Source organism: Orbicella faveolata, unplaced genomic scaffold, assembly GCF_042242905.1.
Source record: "Orbicella faveolata isolate gen_17 unplaced genomic scaffold, um_ofav_v1 contig_26, whole genome shotgun sequence".
In the NCBI taxonomy this organism is placed as follows: Eukaryota; Metazoa; Cnidaria; class Anthozoa; order Scleractinia; family Merulinidae; genus Orbicella; species Orbicella faveolata.
The window spans coordinates 3063689-3090682 of record NW_028301554.1 but is presented as its reverse complement, the minus strand read 5'-3'; the positions used below and the strand labels follow the sequence as shown (position 1 = coordinate 3090682).

Genomic DNA, 26994 nt, shown 5'->3' with positions numbered 1-26994 from the left:
AGGTTAGTTTACCAGCTTTCCAGAGTCAGTCGTTGAAAATAGTTTGTACTGTAAGTTAAGCACTGAGCAGACAGTTAACGGAGGTTTTGAACTGTTTTTCAAATTTAGGCGAATTCGTTAGCGGTTTTAGGCTAGATAAGAAGTTGTGCTTTACCTGCTTCATATAATTATGCAAGGCACTCAATAATTAACCAGCGACTCATTAAACTGAAAATGGGATAAATTGTGCCGTCAAAACGTGCTATTTAAAAGGTGTATATCTGTCCTATTTCGAGAGAACATACCTAGGAAATTTTCGCGCTGCGGCCCGCTTATTTGTAAAGGTGGGGGGGGGGGGGGTAGCCTGATGTTTCTTTTAAAGTTTGTCATTTGCACGCTGGCAGGAAGACGGCAGGAAGGTAAAGAACAAAGAAACTGTTCCACCGAGACTGTCACGTGATCTGAAATGGGAAAACAAATCGTACAAGCTAAAAGGATCTATTCGTCAAATCAACTATGGTCAAATGTGAAGGAAAAACCACTTCGCTTGTGCTTGAGTCTTTAAAGTAATCAGTTAGGAGATTTAAAACATCAGTCTTTATTGCAAACTACGCGCTTTGTGATTTATTTGAGAGTTTTTTGAGCTTTCATAAATATCTGAAATCGCGACCAACCGATGAGGTGAACTCTCTAGGAAACGACATTTTGTACTCTTCCTCTCTGGCTTCTTTTGAAAGAAAGCTTAGGAAATCCAGGTTATGTTTAGCAACTATCAAATCTGTAAAAAGCACTGTAATGTGCGAGGGAAATTAATAGTACAAGCCTCCATAGCTCCTCGTCAGGCTTCCTTTCCATTTCTTATTTCTGCTTCTCTGACTTGTGTGTGTGCGCTGAACAAAAATGACTTAATGAACATACCAACGTTTTTGCAGTCATCAGAAACCTCTAAACACAAAGACAGCTGTAAATGAGGTTGCTTTAAAATCATGGGCAAAAATTGTGGGAATGACAAATGGCCGTCACACTCTTAAAAGTTCTTTTCAAGCTTCGTCTACGTTTTTTGAAGCCGGAGCACTTCAGCTTTGCTCATTCACTGTTTGACAAGAGTTGGAAAAAATAACCAGGTTGTTTGACACAATTTACTGTACGCTACGGATAGCAATCAACTTTGGTCATCAAAACTTGTCTTCCACTTTACATTACAGCGAGCCTTCGTAGCTAATTCTTCGACACAACTGATAGCGATTCTCATTCACTGAGCTTATTTTGGTTCGTTTTCACCGGCAACGAAAGCTTTTGAAATCACAACAAGCCTGCGACGATAAACCTCAATGAACTCAAAATGATTATACACCCAAGTCTGGAAGTTGGTCAAGATACTGCTCGACTTCTTTGTGGCCAAACTTCTTTGCACACTTAGCTGCTGTAAGTCCTTGCTTGTTGACAGTGAACAAATCCGCTCCATTATCCACCAATAGCCGAACAACATTCAGATGGCCTGAGCCCGCAGACACTGTCAGCGGTGTCTCCCCTCTGACGTCAAGCGCATTGACATCACTCCCTGCAAAGATTAATTTGCGCACAATTCTGACCTCACCGAATGCAGCGGCTGTGTGGAGAGCAATGCTTCCTTCAGAGTCTCTCAAGTTGACGTTTGCTCCGTGTTTAAGTAACAGGAAGATCATGCTGTACTCGTCATCTACTGAACTTAACGAATCACAGAAAGCCGCGGCAAGGTGAAGGGGAGTGCTGCCTTCATTGTCCCTAGCATCCACATCGGCTCCGTGTTCCAGAAGATTGCGAGCAGCCCTTGTGCGATCAAAAACGGTGCAGAGATGAAGTGGCGTACACCCTTTGTTGTCTCTTGCCTCGAGATCACTGAAAACGAAATTTCAAGGAAATCAGGAACGGACGAGGAAAAAACGGGCTCTAGTTACTCTGAGTCGATTCATTTGCAGCATACGCGTAAGCTCTCGCATTTGTTCGTGCCACGTTTCTGTCGTTTTTGAGCTCGAAAACAAATCAACCTTCGGGCAAATACGCGCGCATTCTGCAAATAATCCGCCCTCTAGAGTGCCTCGATAACAGCTGTAATAACTGACCACTATTCGCCCTGATAGGCAGAATCCTCTAAGCAACAAAACAGAGAGAAACATCTGCATAGTGAATATCAAGCACTACAAGAATGAGACACTAGGACACCATCACCATCCCAAGAAACGTTTGCTGTGCGAGTACAGCTATTTTCCCTTAGAGTTGCAATTAGAACACTAAAAAATCGGTATGAACTGGCCTATATTTTCTTAATCATTAAATTTATGATTCCATTTTCCTGGAAGTTCACAGCTAACCCTCAAGTAATGCAAATGATATATCTTCGTAGAAGAAGAGATTTTCTTAACAATTTAACTATAAAACACTGCGACAATGTAGGAAAACGTAAAACCATTTTGGTTTAAAAACAACGAAGACGTTTTGACGTTCGCTTGACGTCCTTATCAAGTCAACTGAGTGAATAAAATGGGTACAAATTTGAATATAAACTAAGAATTCCTAAGGGACACGAATGCAAAGAAAACAATGATAAAAAATTCTAAAATGTGCTAAAATATGAAATATTTGCCCCATTTCTTTTGTGGGCATGAACATCACCAAAAGAGGTAACAGGCTCGAAACATCAGTCCACAGGAAGTCTACGGACACTGGTTTACTCTTTCATTACCACAGCCATGTTGACAAACGTTATAGAGGCTGTTTGATCACTACTATGATTCATCGCGCACATCACCTGTCATCTACTCCTGCTGTGTTTTCTGATGAGTGCAACAAGCTCCGCTCTATTTTCCTTAACTTAGACTATCCAATCAATTTGATTAATTCATCTATCAACAAATTTCTGCAAAATATCGACAACATCGACGCACCCAATAATGCAAGTGACGACACCACTTCTATCATGATTCCACTACCATTTAAAGATCAACAATCGGCTACTTCAGACAAAAGACAAATGCAGAATCTGAGCGCCAACATTGATGTCCACATTATACCTGTCTTCCAGAGCAAGAAGATCGGCCAAGTTCTCGCTCCGAAAGAGACGAAGCCCCCTATTGTTAGTAATCAATGCGTGGTTTACAAATTTCAATGTGATCTGTGCGACGCAGATTATGTCGGGTACACGACCCGACATTTACAACAACACATCGGCGAACACAAATACTCGGCGATCGGCAGGCACATAGAGGAGCATAGGCTAACGAAGTCTGCTTTAGAACACAAACAATCTTCCATTTCGAGGAAATGCAGCTCGAAGTTTGATTATTTAGTTTTTGAAACGCTTTTCATTAAGGAATTAAGTCCTGTGTTAAATACACAGAAAGACTCAATTCGAGCCAAACTTTTTACGCGATTCTTTGCGTGCAAAAATTTTATATTTTAGCTCTTTTCAGAATTTTTTATCAATTTTTTATCATTGTTTCCTTTGCATTCGTGTCCCTTAGGAATTCTTAGTTTATATTTAAATTTGTACCCATTTTATTCACTCATTTGACTTGATAATGACGTTAAGCGAACGTCGAAACGTCATCGTTGTTTCCAAACAAAAATGGTTTTAAGTTTTCCTACATTGTCGCAGAATCAGGACGACAGCACTGTTGGAAAAACACACGTAAGTAGTGCATAATAGATGTGTACCGATAGTAAATGCGTAGCGTAAAACACCAAGCTCTTAGCTTAACCATAGTCCTTGTAATAGACGAGGAGTCAGACATTTGCTGGAATTTGTTGTACCCTAAAGTAACAATTTCTTATTTATTATCTTTCCTCATATGACAAAAACTCAGAAGATAAAACTAGCGGAATGACGCCAAGCCAAACTTCCATTTTTCTTACCTTCCGTGCTCGATCATTAGTGAGATCACGGAGGCGTCTAGGTAACAAAAGCAGCAGCCCAGGTGTAGAGGAGTACACCCTTTGTAATCCACAGCTTCAGGATCACTGCCATGCTTCAACAGCGGTTCTACCACCCAAAGCTGTGGTAAAGTAAATGCAATGTGAAGAGGGGTACTGCCCAGCTCATCTACAGCGTTTACATCTGCTCCGTGAAGAATAAGCATTTGTAAAATGTCAAGCGCACCAGAGTAACTCGCCATGTGAAGGCAGGTTCTACCCTGTATGTTTGTTGCATTAACATCGCTGCCCTCCTTGATGAGAAGCTCTGCAATCTCATATCTATTTTCCGCTGCAGCAATGTGAAGTGGCGTATTTTCTTGCGTATCTCGACAATGAACACTGGCCCCTGCGTTCAACAGGAAGATTATATCGTCTTTCGGTAATTCCGAAGGTTGGATCCAAGGATCAACAAGAAGAGGATCATCGGGTCTGGGTCTGTATATAGCAAGATGAAGAGCCGTGTTGCCATAATTATCTGCTACTTGTAAGTTTTGTACGTGTTTCAATAACAAATTACTTTTGTGATTAGCCAAGCTGGCCAGCAGTGGTGTCTGCCCTTTGCTGTTAACCGCAGTCAAGTCTGCTCCTCTGTCAATAAGGAGCTGTAACATTTCCTCGGTTCCTTTCATCGCAGCTCTGTGCAAAGGAGTATCTCCATTCTTATCTGTTGCCTCAATGTCCAATCCTTCGTCTAAGAGGCTGTTGACTGAAGACACGAACTTCTGGGTTACACCAAAATGAAGAGTTGTTCGACCAGTTTCGTCATCTACAGCAAGCTTGTCACCTCCGTGGTCAAGATACAACTGTAGAGGATCCTCTAAATAGTACTCCAATGAAGTTAATTTGTACATCGCAGAAAGCACTGATTGTCCATTGAAATCTGTTGCATTTATGTCGCTTCCATGATCAACCAACAATTTGACAAGATACAGGAAGCCCCGTTTTGCCGCCAAGTGTAGAGCAGTTCTTCCATTTCCATCAACGGCTTTGACGTTACTCCCGCCCTGAATTAAAATTTCTACATTGTCAAAGTTACCTCCAGCGGCTGCAAAGTGCAAGGGAGACCAGCCTTGACTATCGGCTAAGTGAACATCCGCTCCACGTTGAATCAACAACTCCACTGACCTGCAATCACCACTATAGGCAGCTGCATGGAGAGGGCATCGATTGTCCCTGTCTAGGGTTCCCACGTGTGCACCTTGTTGAAGCAGCCTCTCTACAATTTCTGGGTTACCAGTCGCTGCTACATGTAAGGGTGTCTCACCGTTGTAGTCAGCCAGATTAACATCAGAGCCATGGTCTAAAAGAAGTTGGCATACTTCCACACCGGCGCATGAAGGTATAAAATGAAGTGGGGTTCTTCCATACTGGTCAATGGTATTCACAGAGCTGCCATGTTCGAGTAAAACTTCCACGATGTTGGTGTATCCAGTTACAGGTACGACGGCATTTCTCACGGCCTTCATAAGAGGAGTCTCACCAATTTTGTCCTTTGTATTAACACTGCTTCCCTCAAGCAGGAAAAACTGAACCAAGGAAAAATTTCCACCATTTGTCGCTACTGCTGAAGCAAGAGGTGTTTCACCTAAAGCATTCTTAGCTTCAGTGTCAGCGCCATGTTGTAACAACACCTGCGGTATGTGAACACTTTTTGATCCTTTTGCGACAGCGACAGCGACATGTAAAGGGGTAGTTTCCTCCCTACAGCATTTTTGGTTGACAGCTAAACCATACTGCAGCAACATTTCAGTGACTTTACTATTTCTCCTTCCGACAGCACGGTGAAGGGGCGATCTTGTGAGGCTGTCTTCACAGTTTGCTTCACATTCAAGTTCAATAAGGAGGCTTCCTATTTCTTCGTGGTTTAAATCTGCAGCAAAGTGAAGAGGTGTCTCAAGTTTGTTATTCTTCGCGTTTATATCTGCACCAAATTCAACAAGAAGCTTGACCATTCCTATTAGTTTAGGATGTGCACCTCGAAGTAGAGCGATATGAAGAGCTGTATTCCCATCCTCCGCTCTTGCATTTACATCCAAACCATTTTGCACATGACAGGAAACTACATCAATATCAGTGCGGAAGGCAGCTGATGTTAGTATTGCAGCAGCGTTTTTCATAGAAAAACTTTCCACGTCATCAAGTGTGTGATTGCAAAGCATTCCAAGAACATCAAGGAGACCATGTTCCGCAGCGAGCATTTTAAGAGACCCAATTTTACTGCTATCCAAATTTGAAATGTCAGCCCCGCGTTCTATAAGAAGTTTGGCTGTTTCAGCCTGTCTTGCGTGTAAGGCAGCATATAGAGGCGAGATGTTTTTCCAGTATTCTTCCACATATAGCTTGCGGTTATGAAGAAGTTCCGCTCGCGAATCAACATCCCCATTGATGCTGGCTCCTCGTTCTAACAGGAACGTCACCGCATCACATTGCCCGTTGCTAGATGCTTCTTCTAGTGGAGTCAGTAATGAACTGCTTTCGCTGTGCACAGTATCTGCAGATAAGCCTCTGTTAAGAAGAAATTGCAGGACAGCTGTGGAACCTTTACGGGCAGATAATTTAAGTAAATCTGCTTCATGAAATTCTAAAACGTTTTTGTCATTTATGAGCATAGAATCGCTTCCTTTGTCAATCAGAACTTTGGCTGTAGTAGCGTGGCCTTCTTTCAAAGCATAGTATAAGGCTATCAGGCCATCTTCGTCCCTTACGTTGACATCAGCACCCTGGTTTAGAAGATAGTTTACCGTGTCTGTTTGTCCTTTTTCAGCGGCAACATGTAATGGTGTTTTATGGCGGTTGTCCCTTGCACGAATGTCAGCTCCTTCTTCAACAAGCAACCTGACCAACTCTAGACGAGTCGCAAGGTGAAGAACTGTTGTGCCGTGGCGAGTTACTGGCAACGCATTCCAATTCCTACCTTTTTCAATAAGGAACTTAACAACATTAGTGTGGTCTCCTGCAGCGGCTGAATGTAAAGGCAGCCAACCGATTTCGTTCTCTTTATTCAGTTCCCCACCATTATTTAGCAAAAGGTGAATAGACCCAGCGTGGCCCTTTTCTGCAGCTAACATTAGAGGTGTGTAACTAGTGCTGCTACTGTCGGTGGTGGAAGGGGTGGTGGCTTTGTTGACATCTAGACCATGTTCAATTAGCAGACGGAGGGCCTCCGTGCGACCACTTGCAACAGCCAAATGAAATGCTGAATACCCTTGAAAATTTAATTTAAAAACATCTGCGCCGAGCTCGATTAATCGTAGCATATTTCTCAGTTTACCAACTTCAGCCGCATGGTGAAATGGGGTGCAACCACGAGAGTCAGACATCTCAAGGGAGGCACCTCTTTCAACTAGGAATTCAACAACGTCCTCGTCATTGAATCTTGAAGCCAATATTAGGGGCGTTTCGCCTGACGATTCCATCGCCACAGAATTAACCTGTTCACCACAATCAAGAACCCTTCGGAGATGGTGTACCTGTCCACTTCTTGCCGCCAGGTGTATCAAGGACTGAGAATGGCAATCCTTAAAGACTGTATCAACAAGCTTTCTCAGCTGCCTATGTTCTACAGAATGTTGCAGGGTCAGCACCGCCCAGACAGACTTACCAGGAAAATGAGATGAGCGGTGACCAATCTTGACACTCACTGCTATGACACTGTCGAGTTTGCTAGGACTGTGGTTCAGGATGTCACTGACGGTTCCGATGTCCCCTTGAATGCAAGCTAATTGTAGCGAGCTAAGGCCAAGTTCTTTATTTGGTGTAGTTACAGCATCAAAAGCCAAAGATGTTAAGGACAGCTGCAGAAAAAAATGGCGACACGTCAAGGCTTGTGCACATGGTGAACACTATTTGTAATATTTCTTTCAACGGTTATGCATGAATGCTGGGACTGTGGGACTGTGGCAGGGCATGAAAGAGAAAGCATGGATGCCTTTATGAATCAGGAGACTACCATGAAACAAATCCAGAAAGTGGTGAGGGCGGAATTCGAACCTGGGGCGACCGTTCTGGTATAGTCACAACATCAAAAGCCAAAGATTTCAGGGAAAGTTGCGGAAAAAATGGTTGAGATGATTGCGGACACTTTCAGTTTCTTGTATTCTTGAAAATGGTATCTCCGTCACCTCTCTTTCACAACATCGCAAAGGTTGCAATGGTAGCTGATTTTTACCACTTAGAAAAGAGATGACAGTAGTAAAGAGAGGCAAATCTAAGAATATTAATTTTAAAAACCCAGGGGGTTTACGAGCATCTCTTAGACCACAGGCTTACCATCCTCTGTGCGAGTGGAGCGTTGCTATAAAAATCTTGAGACGAACTTCAAATGACCGCTGAAATTCGTCCCCGTTCTCCAAATTTAAGGTTCCTCTTGATTAGTATTGTTCACTGAAGTTTAGAATTAATGTGTGGTGGTTTTTTGCCATTTCATGCTGTGCACGGCGTTTTTTACGAGATCGCCAGATTTTCAGCATCAGGTCGAAGAAAAGAAAAGAAGAATAAAGGCAAGCAACTCAACCGGCGTAATCCACGAGCGGCACTAGCTCAAAGGGCAATTGACGCAAAGTTATCAAAATTCTCACCAAACGGGAACCGGCATCAGATGGAGCAGATTTCTCAATGTCCTGGCCGAGTTTGGGATTGATTTGTCCAGTTTCCACTGAGAAAAGCCGCGCTGAACTCCGCTTTGCAGCTTTCAAGATATGATCAGTCTTCGACTCGTGGCCACAGGAATTCGAAGCACGCGGGTTGTTTATAATGACGCAACCAAGTCCCGTGCGGGGCAGGCTTGGGCTTTTAAACTGCCATTGGCTGCGATGCGCCGATTGGCTTATATAAACGACCCGCATGCTTCAAATTCCTTTGTCTACAGGTCGAGCAACGATCATATTTTGAAAGTTGCAAAGGGAGTTCATTCAACGCCGCTTTTGTCAGAAGAAACTGAAGAGATCAATCCCAAACTCGGCCAGAACATGGAGAAATACATCCTCGATCTGATGCCGGTTTCCATTTGGTGAGAATCTTGATAACTTTGTGTCAATTGCCCTTTGAGCTAGTGCTGGTTGAATGTTACAATTGAAGGGTTAGAAGTGAAAGTAGTGTATGTGATACCGTGGGTTCCTTAGGTAAATTTTTTCAAAGGTTCGAAGTCCCAAAGCGGCCAAGCTGCGCTAGCCGGGAGCGGAGCAGCGAGGAAAATAATTCTGGCACCCAGGGTACGTATGTGACAATTTGGCTTTGAAATCTAATATTGCTCAAATCAGCGGAATGCCTGCTTGTAGCCTTGAATTTAAAGAAAAACATTGCCCAGCAGTTTTTTGTTTTTGTTCGCTGATTTGCGCGTTTTTTCTGCTTTCACTTTAAAATACAGTAATTGACAATATATATCTACGCAAATTTGATAGAAGGTACTTCAAGAAAATTCAGGTCAGCAGAAACATTTCGCCAAATCTCGCGGTTTGCGAGCAAGGAATAACGTTTAGATATTCGCACACGAACATGCATGTATGGCCTAAGACCGCTTGCTTTGATTATAGTACAACGAGAAACAGATTTCTGGCATGTTGAAAATATCATAGTTTTGCACCTGTCAATAACGAACCTATCAATCGTAATCTGTAAACAAGAGGTCGGACGGTCCGACTAAAGTTGGGAATCAAAGTTTCAGTCTAACATCCTTTACCCAAGAATAGTTCCACGCAAATAATCACGGAAATGGCGAAAACTTTAAATCGACGATCATGTAAATCTACTGAGCGAAGCATCCAGAGCTTGTGAATGTGACACGAAAACAACAGAAATCACGAAATATGCAGCAAGATGCACAAATCTCTCTAATGTCATGTCAACCCGACCCACGGCCGGAAATGACACAATTAAGGCACCATCAAGCCTCCCTTTACCCTAAAGAGGCAAAACGGCTCAAACAAAATGTCTCACTCACGGTTTCACGTTGAACATCCTTCGCGCCATGGCAAGTTCCAGGATGTTCGTGATATTTTGAGCAGAAAATACCCGGTACTTCCTGACTACAAAATATTTTTCAAGGCTTTGGCCCACTCCAAATTCACAACAAATTTCACTATGTCCAGCTAGAATTGACCCCTAAGACCTCGTTTCTCAGTATGGGCCAAAGACTGTTACCAAGACGCACAAAGCTCACAATAATTATGTTCAGACTGCAACGGCCCGGGTCAGATCGGCAGACTCGTTTAGCACAAATGTTGCAGCTCACAAAATATATTGGCCGACGCATAGAATGCAAATCGCAGTAATTCTATCCTCATTGTCCCTTATGAATCACCCGGATAGACTTTGCTCCGCTGGCAAAAGCAAAATCTACATCAGCCCGCTTACCCTTAAACCTGGACCCTCGACAGATTCAAATGAAGACGCGTTGTTTTGCAGAGAGAATGGGTCCCAGAAAACTAGGAAAAATGCATGATGAGAAAGGGGAGGGGGTGGAATTGTAGAGAGTCGGGTTTTTCCTCAAAGGAGCAATTACAAGCCAACAACACACAGAATCAAGTGAAGCAGTCCCAAGCACGACAGAAACGCCAGCTAGCAAAGGAAACAGCCCGCCTCCCTCCAAATAAACGACATGAGCAAAGTCAGTCGCCGATTTTCTGGAGGTACCTTCTCTTAAATCCAGGTAGATATGCAAATGCAGCCTGTAGTATATTAGTTTTTCCTGAATTGTCAAAATGGCGGCCACGATGGAGTTGATCGAGGTGAAAACTGCGCCCTATGAGCTGTCATTTTTACCGTTTTATCGCAATGGCCAATAGCAGGGAAAGCTCAAGGGGGAAACGAGAGCTGTTGGATAAAAGGTACCCTTTTATCCTTTACGATCTACATTAATACACAGATTGCTCTTGATTATTAACTTTAGTACTTTTCATTTAGTGTCTTCGATTGTCCTTGAGTGACTGAAAAGCCCGTCTACCGTTAAATTACATACATATTTGAGCTATGTTTGAGGAGTGTTCACCATCAAAAAGATATTTGATCCTCTGCTTGGCATCTGGGAGCTTTGTCTTACGCAAGTTGTCACCGTCATTGATCAAATTGGCGCTTGCGCCCTGCCAGGATTTCGTGCTATGATAAACTGACGTAGTTATTCTCATCTCTGCATTCACCATGAAAAGGGAACAAATTTATTTCTGTGATTCCCTTTCGTTTAAGCCTCTCTTCCATCGCGTTAACTTTTAGCTCCTCACATGGGAGTTTCCCGGGAACGTTTTCCCGCCAAAAGGCCGTACTCTTTGTACCAGCTCGACCGTCATCTTTGTACTGGAAAGTACAGCAAGCAGCGGTCCACATCTCTTTGGGGACATTTGCAGGGAATTCCTCGTCGTGTTGATAGTCACTAAAACCACTTTGCCCAAAAAATCTCGTTTCTGAGGGGCCGAAAAATGTTGAAGGAGTCGCAACGACGACAATGAACATCCGAACACTTTGCATCGCTTGTAACGCACAGTTGTCTTGGCCCCATGTAATGAGCTTTCTTTCACAACGGTTCCACGGGACAGAGTTGAAATCCCCAAACTGGGGCACAGCGTTCGTGAAAACAAAAGTTGCTTCCTTTTTCCGTTGATCTCCTCTGCCGTACTGGGACGCGATCATGTGGCCCCTGTGAATTGTGGCTCGTACTTTATGCGCAAGCGCACGATCACAATTAACGTTCACAGACGACAGGGCAATCAAGTTCTTCGCCTTGTACCAGTTATTGTCAATGATTTCCTGACGGCCATGTTTATAACAAATCTTTCGGTTTCGCGCCTGTGTGTAATCCGTGTCCGACTGCTGAAAATATTCGGGTAACTTGCTGCGTTGTTGCTTAAAGGTTCCATCAGGGGGCTGCGGTCGACCACCACGATCTGCCGCATTCAACTGACTGCCTGTTATCACTGTAGCGGCATAGAGTGGTATGCGACTGTTACAGTCGAACAGTATAGCAACTGTTTCACCTTCACATAAATAGGCCAAATTCCCATCAATTAAAGCACTCTGGCGGTAGCCGTACAAATTCAATCCTTTTGGCAAGTGGTCGGCAATGTTCAAGCCAGGCCTGTGGGTTCCATGGACATCACAAGCCCCGATGAACTTGCACTCGCAACCAGCTAAGCCTCTAATACCGTCTGTACTACACTCTGGCAAGGCCGTCAGAAACAAACACTTGGACAGCACGAACGCTGAAATAATCATGGTGATGAACCTGGCCATGGCGTTACAGAACTAAATGGTCTGACAATTGCCAATCTTAGTGAATTTAAAGAGTACAAGTACAGCAAGACCTGCCGAGTCATGTTCTGACTGGGTACTTAAAAAAACAGCCAAAACTAACATGGTTAAGCAAATCCGGTTCGCTTTCATTTCCTGCTTCAGTCCTAAACTGATGCGGAAATGATGAAGTGTCAAATCACAGTGTAAATAGCGATATCCAGAATGTTGAAAGATTCAGCCTGATTTCAGAAAAAAGAAAACAGCGAACTACATGTAAATACTAACATGTAAAAAGTAAGAAAAATGTTATCGAAACAGTAAAACACTAATTGCCAAATGCTGGGGATATAGGTAGCTAAAAGAGAAGCTTTAGATGAAATTACGTTTAAGCTAGTGTCTAGCCTGCGTAGCAGTCTTTTCCGTTTCCTCTAAGCAGGAGAAAGCCAGAGCCAAGGGGAAGTCGCGCGAACGCAAGGGGCGAGAGCAAAAAGCTAGTGTCAGACATCACGCCCCGAGAGCACCCTTTGCTTTTCTTCTTCAGTAGTATTACAGTTGGCAGTACCGCAAAACTGATCTGATACATTGCCAACTATAAACACTACTTACCAGCTTGAGGGAATATTTTTATGGCTTCAAAAAATTTAATCCAAAAATCCAATCAAAACAAGTTTAATAATTTTAAGGAAACTCTATATTTATTTATGGTGATGGTGCGTTTAATCCATTGCGTGACATGATTCTCAGAAAAACTGGAAGTTATAACACAGGACTTTGCGTAACAACAGAGCAAGTTCAAACATGCCTGTCATATGATTTTCGTGTGATTGTTGACAACCAATTAGCTGCTTTCATGCTAATTGTGGAACTCCAACAACAAGGAGCTTAGTTTTGTCTGTTTTGTCTGAGTTGGTTAACAGAGAGTTTGTTGAACACCACTTTGGGACGTGATAGAGATCACTGTTAAGGTCAGAAATGGCAACACTGATATCAGACGGAGGAAGTGCCAAAAGCAGCTCATTGCTTGTTAATAATCACACGAAAACCATATGACAGGCATGCTTGAACTTGCTCTGTTGTTAGGGAAAGTCCCGTCTTATAACTTCCTTTTTTTCAATCACGTCACGCAATGGATTAAACGCACCATCACCATAAATAAATATATAGTTTCCATTTAATTATAAATTTGTTTTGGATTGGATTTTTTGAAACCATAAAAATATTCCCTCAAGCTGGTAAGTAGTATTCATAGTTGGCAATGTATCAGATCAGTTTGCAAAACTGATCTAGACTAGTACCACTAACTATAATACTGCTTTCTTCGGTAGCTGAGTAAGCAACAAACAACATGCATAAAGAAACTCAGCTGTTTAGTTAATCACAGACTTGGCATTTGGGTGACGATATAATGGCCACCAGTGCCACCAGCATTAAACTGTAGGCTTACTATAATTGTAACCATTTAACTAGAAATTTTATTTCAGCAGAATACCTGAGAATGTTATCCTTGTGCGGTAATCAAATTACTAACAGATGTGACTGTGAATGTGTATGTGGCTGTAATTAACATGGTACCACAAGAGACAAATCTGCCATTGATGGAGGCATAAAGGCCGTATATTTTTGCCATCTCTGGAAATGTAATGAAATATTGATCTTATGTGTGGTATCTGAGAAATTTGAAACTCTTATTCACAAGCAAACTCCAGAGTGCAGTCATTTCCATAAAATCCCTTCAACAGGTACCTTGGATAAAGTGACATTAAAGTAGAGATGACTATTCAATGTTACAGGTATAAAAACAATCTTGAAAGTCAGCTAGTCTTTTTCTTGCACAAAACTAAAAGATATGTTTGGAGAGAAGGATTCCATACCACAGGAAATCTTCATGTGCATTACACATGATTGTAGGGGATAATTTTGTCTGCACTGCACAGGCTTCTTGCCACAGTAATTAACAAGCTCATTCGTGAGCATCTTGCTTCAGACACAAATGCAAACTTTGTATACAAATCTACAAAATCAAGAAGCCTGCTGCACTGGATATTCTGTGGAGCCCCACAGTTCCACTAGCCTGCGTGGCAGGCATTCCAAGCGGAACGAAAAGGGTGAATTGACATGAAGGAATTTGGACGTGTGAGAAAAAGGAGGGTGCGTGAGAAAGAGCGGAGGGAAACACCTGCAACAATGTTATTGTTTTTCTCATTCGACCCCCTAATTAACATGCAATGATGACCCAGCTGCGAAATGTCCAGAGTAGTGCATTCCAGAGTGCTGTCAAGCTGCAATGTAGATGACCTCGACACTTTGCAAGGTTTTGCTGGTGTGAAGGTCATGATTTGCTACCCAGATGGAGACGTAACTGTAAAAAGTTTGCCAAATCAACAAAGTCAATAGGTCATAAAGAACATCAGCTCAAACAAGTGGAAAACTGCCGCAAATGCTCGTTTTATGCATGTTTCCAGAATTAAAGGATAATTTTGCAGAAAAGATCGCACGCAAGCGCAAGAAGTTTTCAGAAAGCAACAGAATGCTGTCTTTTGTTCCTCTTTCAATTTAAATCTGAGGTCTTTTCTCTCTATATCAAACAACAATTCCCACAAAGACAATTCTAAATCTTTACCATGTTCTTCCGCCATGTTTGAGATTGCTTGCTCAAGTGCTCAATCAGGTTACTGAAATAGCGTGATGTTGATTTCAACCAATCAGAGCAGGGAATTAAGTCCTTCATTGACACAAATTAAATTCTAGCCAATCCTGATATTTATGCTCAGAATCGGAGCATAAGTAATGGCAAAAAACAATAGCGTCATTGCAGGCATTCCCCTCTCCTCTTCCTCATGTGCTCTCCTTGTTCTCAAAACGTCCAAATTCCTTTGCACCAATACCCCCTTCCCCTTCCTCTTTGAACGCCTGCCACACACGTTACAGTTCCAGCACAGTACTACAGAGTCTGCAGCAACCACAAGTTGTCAAATAAAGACAAAAGGAAGATGCGCATAGTGAGTAGCAAAACAATTTACACCTTCACATGAAACAAGAAAACAACTATTCATCTCTTTATCTGTTTAGTTCACTTTTTGGCACTTTGCTAGCTTTGTTACATGTTAAGTTGATCACTACGGTTGTTGAAATAAGACCTACTGTGCTCTTTATTTGTGTATAATTCATTAACAACATGCAACTGAATATTCACTGAGCTTGAGCTAAATAATTGTTTTAGTATAATTTCCAGCAGTGAATATCAAGAGAGTACAAAACAACAAGTTAAAACAATGAAAAGACTGGAAACGTGCTGCTTAGCTTAGCCGCCACGCCTCCAAAATGTTATATTAACCGGGTAGCGCAGTTAATATAACACCGAATTCTTGTTAATAATAATTCACCACTGAAAATTATACAAAACAAATTTACAATAATACTTAATTGAGATACAAATTCCTTGGTGATAGTTCTGACTTACTAAAAATGCTAGCACATTTATTAAGCAATGATGTAGTCGACGCTTAATGCTGTAATGCAGCATTCCAATGGATATCGATTTCGTACTTTTTTTTGTGCTGCACTTATGTCACGCACCATTTATCCCTCGTTCCCAATGCACTCTGGGAGCTACAAATAAAAGACACAAAAATTTGCTGTCTTTGGTTTCGGGGAGTGAGTCTTTGCGGCTGGTGTTTGCAGTTTACAGGATCCACGGACAGCCTTTAATTTCAGCTTTTAAACAAAGATTTTGAGTGTGGATTGTGCTTTATCCAGTATCGGATAAATCTCCGCTCAAGGACAAACTCATAACAAGAACATATCGTCTATGCATACAACTTAAGATCGACAAGCAAGTCACACACGCAATAGGTCAAGGGTCCACATTAAATTTACGTCTTTGTGAGCACTGTGTGGGCCGGACCTTTTCCTATCTTGAAGTGAATTGAATGAGCACTGTCAGGGCACTGTATGAGCATTGTATGAGCATTGTATGAGCACTGAAATATCTGAACTAAACTTATCTGTGGACTGAAATATTGGTTTAATTGAACTTGAATTGAAGAGGAGCCTTAACGAAGTTCACTGTTAAACCAGTTGAGATACCAGAAAGCAACGGAGAACGGCGTAACGAAGGGGTGAGCTACCTGAAGGTTGTAGCATCGACAAAGTGTTGGTTAGATTTCCAGTTGTTTAATGCAGGTATCAGGATTGGATTGATTGTTGCATTTTATCCATTGTCTTCTAGTTGGGTATGGATCGCACTAACACGATTGATGTTTACATTGGACATAAATTCTGTCATTGTATGCTCGGGACATGTGCCACCCTTACATCATGATCATATAAGACATAACTATGTCCGCGACTTCTTAAGATCACCGAGACTGATATCCTGCCACAAAGCAGATCACATCTTGCCTAATGGTGTTAAAAAACTTTTTTTTTTTATTTCTTTTTTTTGCAATGTCGATCACATCTGTAATTCTGCATTACACCAGTTCTCTTAATGTGCGTGTAGGTGACCAAAGAAAATTTAAATTGTTTACAGCTTTCGTGGAAACGACATGAGTACATTGGAACATATTAATTTTTACAAACTCCAACCGGTCATTTTACTTGCAGAGGATGTACATTGTACTTTTTACATGTGCACGCAAAAAATTAAAGAGGCCTTGAAATATTGGTCTCCTCTGGTTAGATCGACATATTGGATAAAATTACTATAATTAAATAAATATTACTTGCCACCAGCAAGCGTCAATTGCATACTGGCATCTAACAAACACAAAAATAATAGACTTGAAGGCAATCCACAAGCTAGAAATTACAGTTGTGTGATTTAATCGAATTTGAAACTAGTGTGTTTCACAGTCAATCACACATCATTACTTAAACGAAAGACAGTACAAGTTCACTGCCCAGCTAATATTCGGATATCTGTATTGAGTACAGATAAAGAAAAGAAAAACCAATACTTTAAAGTGGTACTATGATCAAATTTTCACCCCTCGATTTTTTAGGTGTATCATATAGAATTCCGTGAAAGAATAAAAATGCTGTTTACCGTTTGCAAATATCTGCATCAGTTCCGGAGATATTTAAGTTTGAAAAATGTGTAAAATATGCAAATGAGATGACTGATGATGTCATACACTCAACCCAATTTTATATCAAGTATATAAATAGAGCTATCTTGGGTAATTTGCAGCGCAGACCATTGAAACTTGGTAGGCTAATAGTTCTACAGGAAACACACCTACGGTTATATAAAATTCTGTTCCCATGGCAACTCACTCTTTTCCAGTCCCTACCCACTTGATTTCAATATGTTAGTGATTTTCAGCTCGCAAAACATTAAATGAGGCCACAAACTTGAGCCAACATATTTATATGCTTGCTGGATCAAGCATATGAGGCACCATTAGCAAATATCAAAATGGAATGCCAAAGGTGGCCAGAAATGTCTTTAACATTGGGGAGGTCTGGAACCCAGTATGTTGCCATGGTAACCAAACTGTTAAGCTCATATTGTGGAGCAGATTTAGTATAATCTTACTGCAAAGAATCAAACATTTCTGATACAAATTGGCTGAGATATCTTTTTTTATCATATTTGATCAAAATTTGGTTGAGTGCATGACGTCATCACTGCGCTAATTTGCATATATTAAAAACTTGAATATCTCTGGAACGAAAAGAGATATTTGAATATAGTAAACAGCATTTTTCTTCTCACACAGGCTACTTGCTTATGTTTTAAAATGGATGCAATAGGAAAGATGCAATTTTCATCATAGTACCACTTTAAGTTGCAATTTTAATTTCTGTGAGCGCATATATACAATAAAGAGTTTGTGTGACTCCCCAATACACACATGCAATACATGTAGATCACACTTACCATGGCTAATTCTTGAAGATTCTACTTCCAGTGAATACAGGGTATCCAGTTTCCTGAAATTTTTAATGAAAATGATACAAGGATTAAGAAATGAAATGCAGGGTCAAGGAAAACTGTGTTAAACCACCTTTTTGCTAGGTATTCTGATGCACAAGATTAAGACTTGACCAAAACTTCATGTGTACCACAATTTACTGGCTGGAGTACTCAGCAAAAGATTTAAACACTGAATGCACTTAGCGACTTGCTGGTTAGCTGCAATGCCACTATTGGCTGGCTGCCTGCCTGCCCTTGGAAGCGTCAGAACCTGAGTGCTCTCAAACAGACCATTTTCCAATTTCAAAACTTTTCTGAAACTGAGGTTTAGGTTGACTTAGACATGATGCAGACCTGGGGAACCACTTTACATGACCTGGAATAGGATATTTACCTTTGTTCAAAACTCTCCAGCAGAAATAAATTAACAGTGCTTTCTAAATCCTTGAAGAACTCAACGAAATGAAATGAAATGAAAACTATAATTTTTCAATTGCTGAAGTTTGTCCAACCGGATACCGCTTTTACCATGTTCCACGGAAAAATTCACGAGGGGGAGGAGTTGGTCTCCTAATAAAGAAACAAATGAAAGTCACGAAACAAACCCAGACAAATTTCAGCTCCTTCAAATACCTGGACATTGTGATGACATGCTCCACTGGTTCTACAAGAATTGTAACTATCTACAGACCGCCTCCATCCAAGGGAAATCAATTAAATTGTTCTTTATTCTTTGAAGAATTTTGCACCCTCGCAGAACAGTTCGTTGTTTCCCCTGGCAACCTTCTAATAGTGGGTGACTTCAATTATCACATGGATAAAATCAGCAATTTGGAGACTGTAAAATTTAACAAGATCTTAGAATCGCTCAGTCTAGTCCAGCATGTAAATGGACCCACCCATAAGAAAGGCCACACCTTAGACCTGATCATAACTAGGGCCGAGGACAAGCTAGTTACTAGCGTTGAAATACGCGATCCAATGCTGTCCGATCACTCTGCTGTACACTGCAAGCTACGCCTAAAGAAACCACCTCCGGAACGAATGGAAATTAGTTATCGTAGACTGCGCTCGGTAAATATGGACAGTTTTAATGACCACCTAAAGCAATCTGACCTTCTGACAACCAACGCCTTTGATCTTATGGATCTCACTGAAAAATATGAAAATACTCTGACGGAAATACTTCAAAGGCATGCACCTTTAAAATGACGCATGATAACTCTCCGTCCATCAGCACCATGGTACCATGAGGGTATTAGTAATGCCAAGAGAAAACGTCGAAGGCTGGAGCGCCGCTGGCGATCGTCGAGACTGTGCGTCCACAGACAGATGTTTGTCGACCAGTGCCAGGTAGTGAACAAAATGCTAAGGGACGCAAAGGCTTCATACTATTCATCTATTATTTCAGAGAATGCATCAGATCCAAAAATACTTTTCAACGCAGTCGACAAGCTATTACACCGCAGAGTAGATAGACACTATCCGACCACACCCTCAACGTTTGTGCTTACGAACAATTTTGCCGACTTTTTTGACAAGAAGATAGCATCCATAAGAACGAAGCTATCCAAAGAAGTGACTTCTGGTACCCAGTCCTGCGAAGCATACAAACAACCATGTCAAGCCGAATTCACAGAGTTCAGGGTGATGTCAGAAAGAGAGATTGAAAGTTTTGTGGATAAAATCGGTTAAAAATCCTGTGATCTTGACCCTATACCGGCTTCTATTTTTAAGGAATGTAAATCAACTATACTACCCGTGTTAACTAACATCGTTAACATGTCTCTCCAATCAGCATCTATGCCCGCTGCACTGAAAGAAGCAATGATCAAACCGAAGCTGAAGAAGGACAACCTGGACTCTGAGGATTATTCAAACTTTAGACCTATCTCAAATCTGAAGGTTGTATCTAAGATAATTGAAAAGGCAGTATCTTGTCAATTGAGTGACTATCTACGTGATAATGATCTAGAGGAATCTTTTCAGTCAGCATATAAATGCTTTCACATCACAGAGACTGTTCTCCTGAGGGTGCAAAATGACATTCTCTGTGAGATAGATAATCAGAAATGCGTTATCCTGCTACTGTTGGACATGTCTGCAGCGTTTGATACCGTCGACCATAAACTGCTACTAGAAAGAATGGAAAAACGCTACGGCGTGAAAGGAAATGCGCTAAAATGGTTTCGATCCTATCTTCAAGACGGAAAGCAGTTTGTGATGATTGACGGAACCAAGTCAGAGATGAAAGAACTTCGCTACGGTGTTCCCCAGGGATCCGTCTTAGGGCCAATCCTGTATTTGTTATACACATCGCCCATCGGGGACATCATCAAACGGCACGGACTTAACTACCATCTATACGCTGATGACACCCAGCTCTACCTCTCATTTAAGCCCAACTACGCCGAACAACCTGGTTCTATAGCTAAAATAGAAGCATGTGTTTCTGAGATCGACTCGTGGATGGTGTGCAATAAGCTGAAACTAAACAGAGGAAAGACAGAGCTTTTGATCTTGAGTGCACGACATCGTCCACCCCCATCAATAGACCACGTCGATGTGTCTGGTGAACAGATCGAGCCATCTACTTCTGCAAAGAACATTGGAGTCATCTTTGATAAGTACATGTCACTGGAAAAGCATGTTACTAGTACCTGCAAGGCCTGTTTCTTCCATCTTAGAAACATTAGCAGGATAAGAGTCTGTCTATCTCTAGCAGACACTGAAAAGTTAGTACATGCATTCATCACTTCCAAACTAGATAACGCCAACTCGCTTCTATATGGACTACCAAAATTTTTGATAGATCGTCTACAAAATGTCCAGAATGCTGTGGCTCGCATTGTTACTAGAACAAGGAAATACCACCATATCAAGCCGGTTTTAAAGCAGCTACACTGGCTTCCAATAAGCCAGTGCATCAACTATAAGATTTTACTTTTAACCTATAAAGCGCTCAACGGCCAGGCCCCTAATTACATTACTGAACTGCTAGAGCCTTATGTACCAAGCAGAAATCTTTGATCCTCCTCCAAAAACCTCTTGAAAGTACCACCTGTCAAGTTAATAGGCTATGGTCATAGGTGTTTCTCTTTTGTAGCACCTAGCCTATGGAACTCTCTTCCGAACAATATAAGAGGGAGCGGCTCGCTATCAGATTTTAAGACTTGTATAAAGACATATCTTTTTAACAAATTTTATAACTAGACTTTTGGTTCGTTAGTTAATTAGTAGATTAGATAGTTTAGCTAGTTAGTTAGTCAGCCACTTAGTTAAGTTAGTCAGTTTTTATTTAAAGGTTTTAATGATTCCTAGTTTTACTTTCATTTTTACAGCTTAGCTACTTTATTTGTTAGTAATTTTTTATCACTGATGTAAATTTTTAATGTAAATTTTATTTTTAATAACATTTTTTACTGTAAAGCGCCATGAGCCATGGATATGGCGCTATATAAATCTATTATTATTATTATTATTATTATTATTACATTAACCTCAACAACCTTCATTCATTCATTCGTGCATGCATGCATTCATTCATTCATGCATGCATGCATGCATTCATTCATTCATTCATTCAGTCCTTAAAGTATACACAATATAACACTAGCTTCCACCTGCAAATATAAGAACAGCCTAATTGAGGCAGGGGAAGGGCGCACATAAATTAAAGTAAAAAAGGTTAACATATTTTACTAGCAGTACCAACTGACATAAAATTAAAATTTAATTTACATCGTAAATTAGATAATTAATACAAGTTAATAAATGTAAGTTACATAGTATTCAGAGGTGCTGAGCTAATTTGATTCAGTTCATTGATGTTACTGGTGATTTCAAGATAGTCACCACATTTTAATGAAATTTCAAAGAGGTTTCCCCTCAGCTATTTTTGGAAGGTAAATTTTTATGAGTTTTTCATGTCTAAGGGTAAAGAATTCCAGATCTTTGGTCCACCTCTAGTCTCAAATATTTGGTGAGAAAATTATCATTGAGGGGATCGTGTTGCATATGAGTGTATGTCAGAAATCCTAATAAAGGAATGCTAGATATTTTCAGGGGCAGAATTATTAGCCACGTCCCACATGATATTACAAAGGCAATCAAAGTAAACTAGTAGTAATCAAAGATCATGAGTGCATTCGACACCATCACTTTCATATATATACCTGAAATGACTTAACTAGCCGACTTTCAATCACTGTCTATTGCTAAAATCAACATTTTTCATAACCAACCGAGGTTCTACACACACAGATATATCATAGTGTCAAAGTCCATGCCAGTGAAGAGGTCCCCTGTATAGACTACGATGGCCAATTTGTTGTTCAAAACATTGCGTGACGGCACCAGTTTCGGTAGACTCGGAAAAATAGTAGGCCTTCAAAATATCATGTTTTGACGTAAACTCAGCATGAATTCACAACGTAAACAAAAGAACAAGCTTAAACTCTGGCCTGTAAGCAATTTTCAAGCTCCCCTTCGATTTTCGTTCATGAAAATCTTCCCGTTTACCCAAAGGGAAATTTGGTTTGGTTTGCACAATTGCATAATTCAGGCTCTGCGTCTATGCCAAGTTTTGTTTGTTGTTTTTAATTTACTTTCAATGACCTGAAACTAAAAGGGACCAGAACAACATAATCATTTACATTCATGTAAAATAAATAAACTGTCATTCACCAAGCCGTTTAACTAGCTGAACATTCTTGCTAGGTGTTTGTTTACATATCAACATTCTCTAGTTAAATTTGCGGCTTCTGTTTCCAGCTGTTTCCATTCATTTAACGCGCAATAACGAGCTAGACAACTCGGTAAGATGGTTCTATAACCACGAATCATGGCCATCTGCCGAGCTACACAACTCGGTCAGTTAAAGTAATATATTTAGCGCACAGAAATCAAAGCCAGCAAAGTGAAACGACACATTTCCTCCATCAATTTATTCCACACAAAGCAGTGTTGGTTTTTGGTCGAAGACAAACTGGTAGACAACAGGCAGCCGAACTGCACCTTTGTGTTTGTCCCAAAAGTCGTGCACATTTCATGAAGACATCAATAAATCTTAGCTACAAGGTAATTTAACGCCATAACTCTAACATCAAACTTCAAATACGCAACTTGCCGGTAACAGCAGATAAACACATGGAGATGCGACGAGCACATGGAGACGTGACAAGCATGGACATGACGTTATTCGCCCCTGAAGAATTTTTTCAGGGGGGGGGGGGGCCAAATTGGTGCCCCCGATAGATAGATAGATTCACAGGTCTCAAATTTTTATGCATTACGCAATTAGAACTGTGTTCTGTCGAATGCAATAAAAGAACTAGGAAGGGCATTTGAGGTTATGAAAAGGGGTACAGCTTGTTCCCTGTAACCCTTGCAGTAAATCAGGCGTAAAGCTCTTCCATGAAGTAAATGAATCTTGTTTAAGTGTTAGGTGCAGAGCCCCAAGCACAGATGCCATAGCAAAGATGAGTGTTAATAAGGGCTGGGTTGATATTCAAGAGGACCTAAGGGAATAGAGTGGCGAAGTCTAGCTAAAATTCCAATAGTTCTACTTATCTTAAGACAGATTAGATCAATATGATTTTTCCAGGAAAGTTATTAGTCAATCAATACACAGATATTAACGAAATCTTTCTTTTCAAAGATATATAAGCTTGAAGCATCTGAGGCTGGATCATAAGATCTGTAGATGTTTTTCTTTTTTCCAAAAACAACAAAACAAAACAGGGCCTGTATCTATTTCATAATTTATTCAAGTTCCAGGAAAACAACAACTTCTGCTCGCAGATGAAGTAAAATATCAAGTCACATTTTCGCGAACCGACTTGAACGCCACGTGTAACCTTTCTGCCTTTGACGCAAGCCAATAAAACGAAATTTCCGCTGCCTTTCAAGGACCTCTTCACACATTTCAATCTTCTCGTGTTCGTTGATTTGAGGTTTAATCTACAGCATTTATGTTCACTCTTACCTGGAGAAGCTTTCCTTGAAGGTTTTGAAGAACAAGATGAAATTGTTACACCTCTCAATCCAAATACGTTTTCAGATTAAAGGAAAATGTGTCACGTGGCCTGGGTCGCACAAGAGCCCGGCAGGGGCTGGGCAGAAGAATTTCGCCGTAAATCCTCGAATTAGCGCCCGGGGCGCTTATTTCAAATTCAGGGGAAGACGAGGGGCGCTTAATCGAGGTGGGGCGCTTATTTAATTTTTCCCAAATCGTGGCCATGATCATTTTTTAAAACATCATCTACATGTAAACAACAACATAAGCTGTTTATCGACATAAAAAGCTGATCCTAACGGTTAAATCGCTGCACCAGTACAAATTCCCGTGGTCACAAACTGAAACAATGTACAAATCTGATACTACACGACGAAAACTATACATCCTTTGTTATCTCATTACTCGTCCACAAAATAGGGGGAGGGGAGGGAGCGCTTATTCGAGGGGGCGCTTATTTTAAATTTTGGCAGGAGCCATAATCGGAGACGGAGACCGTAAGCGCGCCCCATTTCTCGTATTGGGGTTGTTCCCATGATATAGGACAATAATTCTATTTTTAGAACAAATTGCGCCATCGCCTGCGGCACACGCGCGTACATGCTGCGAGGATTTTTGAGGATGTCGCGGATGGCCCACAACTCAACGCGTTTACGTCTGTTGGAATTTTGCTAAAGTATTTTCGTCCTAAGCTGCTCCAGTTTGAGTGAAGTAAGACAGTGTCGAATTTAGGTATGTTCCGCTTTCAGCTTAGATATATATCGCTGACCAAGTTGTGTTCCGACGGATGCTTCTTTTACCTGAGCTGTACATTACTCCACTTTAAATTTCACATATGTTGAAGATTAACAGCTTTTCCATTACACAGCAAACAACTAGCTGGATATATTTAGATATGGCAGAGCGTCAGGACTTCATAGTTTCCGCGCTCCTCTTGCCACACGCTTGCGAGGAATTTGCCAGTCTATCGCGACCGAAAAGTAAAACAAAATAATTGCTGGTTTGAGTTTCGCCTGAATTGTAAGCAGTGCTTGATGTTTCATCAAGGCCCAATAACTTTACGTCCGTAGATACTGCTCAGTTTTATTCGTGTGAAAATTCAGTAAATTCTCTGTTGTCGATGAATGACCATGAATGAGAGCCCCCGCTGATCCCGGGGGAGATACTTTGGGAATTTCTGGGTGGGGATGTGCCACTGTGACCCTGGAACCCTTAGCCAAAACCAGAGCTAGTTCAGCTGAATTTTGCTAACCTATACCAGAGTTAACTCCCCAAATCCCCCCATCTATTGACACTGTTAAGGCTGATTTGTGTAAATTTAAACTTGCCGATTTGATTTTTTTATATTTTTGAGTGGCAATTTCTGGTTTCCTTAATCTAGATAAAATCTTCAACAGTCAGTTTTGTGAAAAATGATACCCTATTCTAGACCCAAACGCTCTGATTTATATACCCTATCCTAGGGTTAACTGCTTGAAAACCATACCCTTCACAGCGGCACATACCTATATAGCCCATCTATGGCAGTGCCCCCCCCCCCCCCGGGCCGCTGATGCTTGTTTTGTACAGTCAGTAAACATGACAAATTGTACTTCCGCCGCACTTTCGTGTGAAAGCGTATATCGAACTCAAACAATAACTCTATAGTTTTTGAATATGTTTAAGATTGATAGATGTTGGAGAACATATTAAAAGCTAAGCTGAAAATATGCGAATAAAGCAGAAATAATCAGCAAAGTTACAATGACGCTTTCTTTAATCAACTTCGAATAACGATTTCGATTTTGTTGATCGAGTTATCAAAACTCCTTGTCTATTTTAATTTTCGCAGTGTAAAACTTCACTATGTTTATGTTGAAGAAACACACATGATGTTAGTAGCCTTTTGGCGTTGGTGAAAATTGTTGCAGCATCTCGGCGCAAAAGACAACGAAAGAAATCTTTGTCAAGATTGACAATTGAAAACACCGACTCGGACTAGCTTGAAAGTGCACGCGCTGCACGACATGCAAATGAGCTACTCAAAAACTTTTGCAAACTCGCCAAACAAACAGAAACTATAAGTAACTATCAAAAACAGGTTTTGTTTATGATTAAGCATTGTTTGGGGAATCCTCAAATTAAATTGATGTTAGAGTAAAGAGTTTTCTTTCATAACTTTTCTTCACATGAGCAAACGCAAAAGCTTAGGCGTTCAGCTAACGCGAGCAGATATTATTCATTCACAGTCTTGTTTTCGACCCTGAAAAAATCACCTTTTTCCATCAGCTCAGAGCATAAAACGACATATAAGAGCCCTTCATCTTATTCTTTGCCTTTTTCCCTGTCATCGCTGTGAAAATCTGCAAGAGAATCTCGTATCTCTCATCATTTGATCACGCAACGTGACAACATCCACGTGAGAGCCCCCGACATGTGCGTGGATCCGCGCGGATATATGACGTCAGGATGGCGCAATTTGTTCTAAAAATAGAACAATTGTCCCATATCATAGGTGCGCGCAGATCCCAAGACTTACGGTCTCCGTCCCCGATTATGGCTCCTGCTATATAGGTATGTGCCGCTGTGAAGGGTATGGTTTTCAAGCAGTTTACTCTAGGATAGGGTATATAAATCAGAGCGTTTGGGTCTAGAATAGGGTATCATTTTTCAAAAAACTGACTAGTTGGTTGAAGATTTGATCTAAACTAAGGAAACTAGGAACTGCCAGTCAAAAATATAAAAAAAAAATCAAATCGGCAAGTTTAAATTTACGCAAATCAGCCTCAACAGTGTCGATAGATGGGGGGATTTGGGGAGGTTACTCTAGTATAGGGTAGTAAAACTCAGCTGAGCTAGCTCTGGTATAGGCTAAGGGTTCTAGGGTCCCAGCGGCACATCCCTACCCAGAAATTCCCAAAGTACCCCC

The 26994-nt window shown here is 41.0% G+C and overlaps 2 protein-coding genes and 1 long non-coding RNA gene across 5 annotated transcripts; 1 reads left to right on the top strand and 2 right to left on the bottom strand.

Moving 5' to 3' along the window:
- Positions 1-561: 561 nt before the first annotated feature.
- Positions 562-26994, bottom strand: LOC110057763 (uncharacterized). 3 transcript variants are annotated; one of them, XM_020764348.2, is made up of 5 exons: positions 24057-24274; positions 18465-18507; positions 18035-18087; positions 3871-7724; positions 562-1857 (listed from the first exon to the last, which is right to left on the bottom strand). In XM_020764348.2, the coding sequence occupies exons 3-5, from the start codon at positions 18035-18037 to the stop codon at positions 1326-1328; spliced, it is 4389 nt and encodes a 1462-aa protein (XP_020620007.2). In that variant the 5' UTR covers positions 18038-18087; positions 18465-18507; positions 24057-24274; the 3' UTR covers positions 562-1325. The 3 variants fall into 3 exon arrangements, with proteins under 3 accessions (XP_020620007.2, XP_089151474.1, XP_089151473.1); XM_089295348.1 differs by lacking the exons at positions 18465-18507; positions 24057-24274 and adding an exon at positions 26342-26994; XM_089295347.1 differs by lacking the exon at positions 18465-18507.
- LOC149107657 (uncharacterized) lies at positions 10744-12762 on the bottom strand. Its single transcript, XM_089295349.1, has one exon. The coding sequence runs from the start codon at positions 12148-12150 to the stop codon at positions 11023-11025; it is 1128 nt and encodes a 375-aa protein (XP_089151475.1). The 5' UTR covers positions 12151-12762; the 3' UTR covers positions 10744-11022.
- Positions 14575-18106, top strand: LOC149107656 (uncharacterized). Its single transcript, XR_016208947.1, has 2 exons — positions 14575-17114; positions 17943-18106. It is a non-coding gene; the product is annotated as an uncharacterized LOC149107656 (long non-coding RNA).

What these genes read in the sequence shown, in the direction of transcription:
- LOC149107657 (XM_089295349.1), bottom strand. Translation starts at nt 12,150, where the DNA reads ATGGCCAGGTTCATCACCATGATTATTTCAGCGTTCGTGCTGTCCAAG.
- LOC110057763 (XM_089295348.1), bottom strand. An exon ending in CTAATGATCGAGCACGGAAG is followed by an intron (nt 1,858 to 3,870) that starts GTAAGAAAAATG and finishes TTTCGTTTTCAG; the next exon opens with TGATCTCGAGGCAAGAGACA.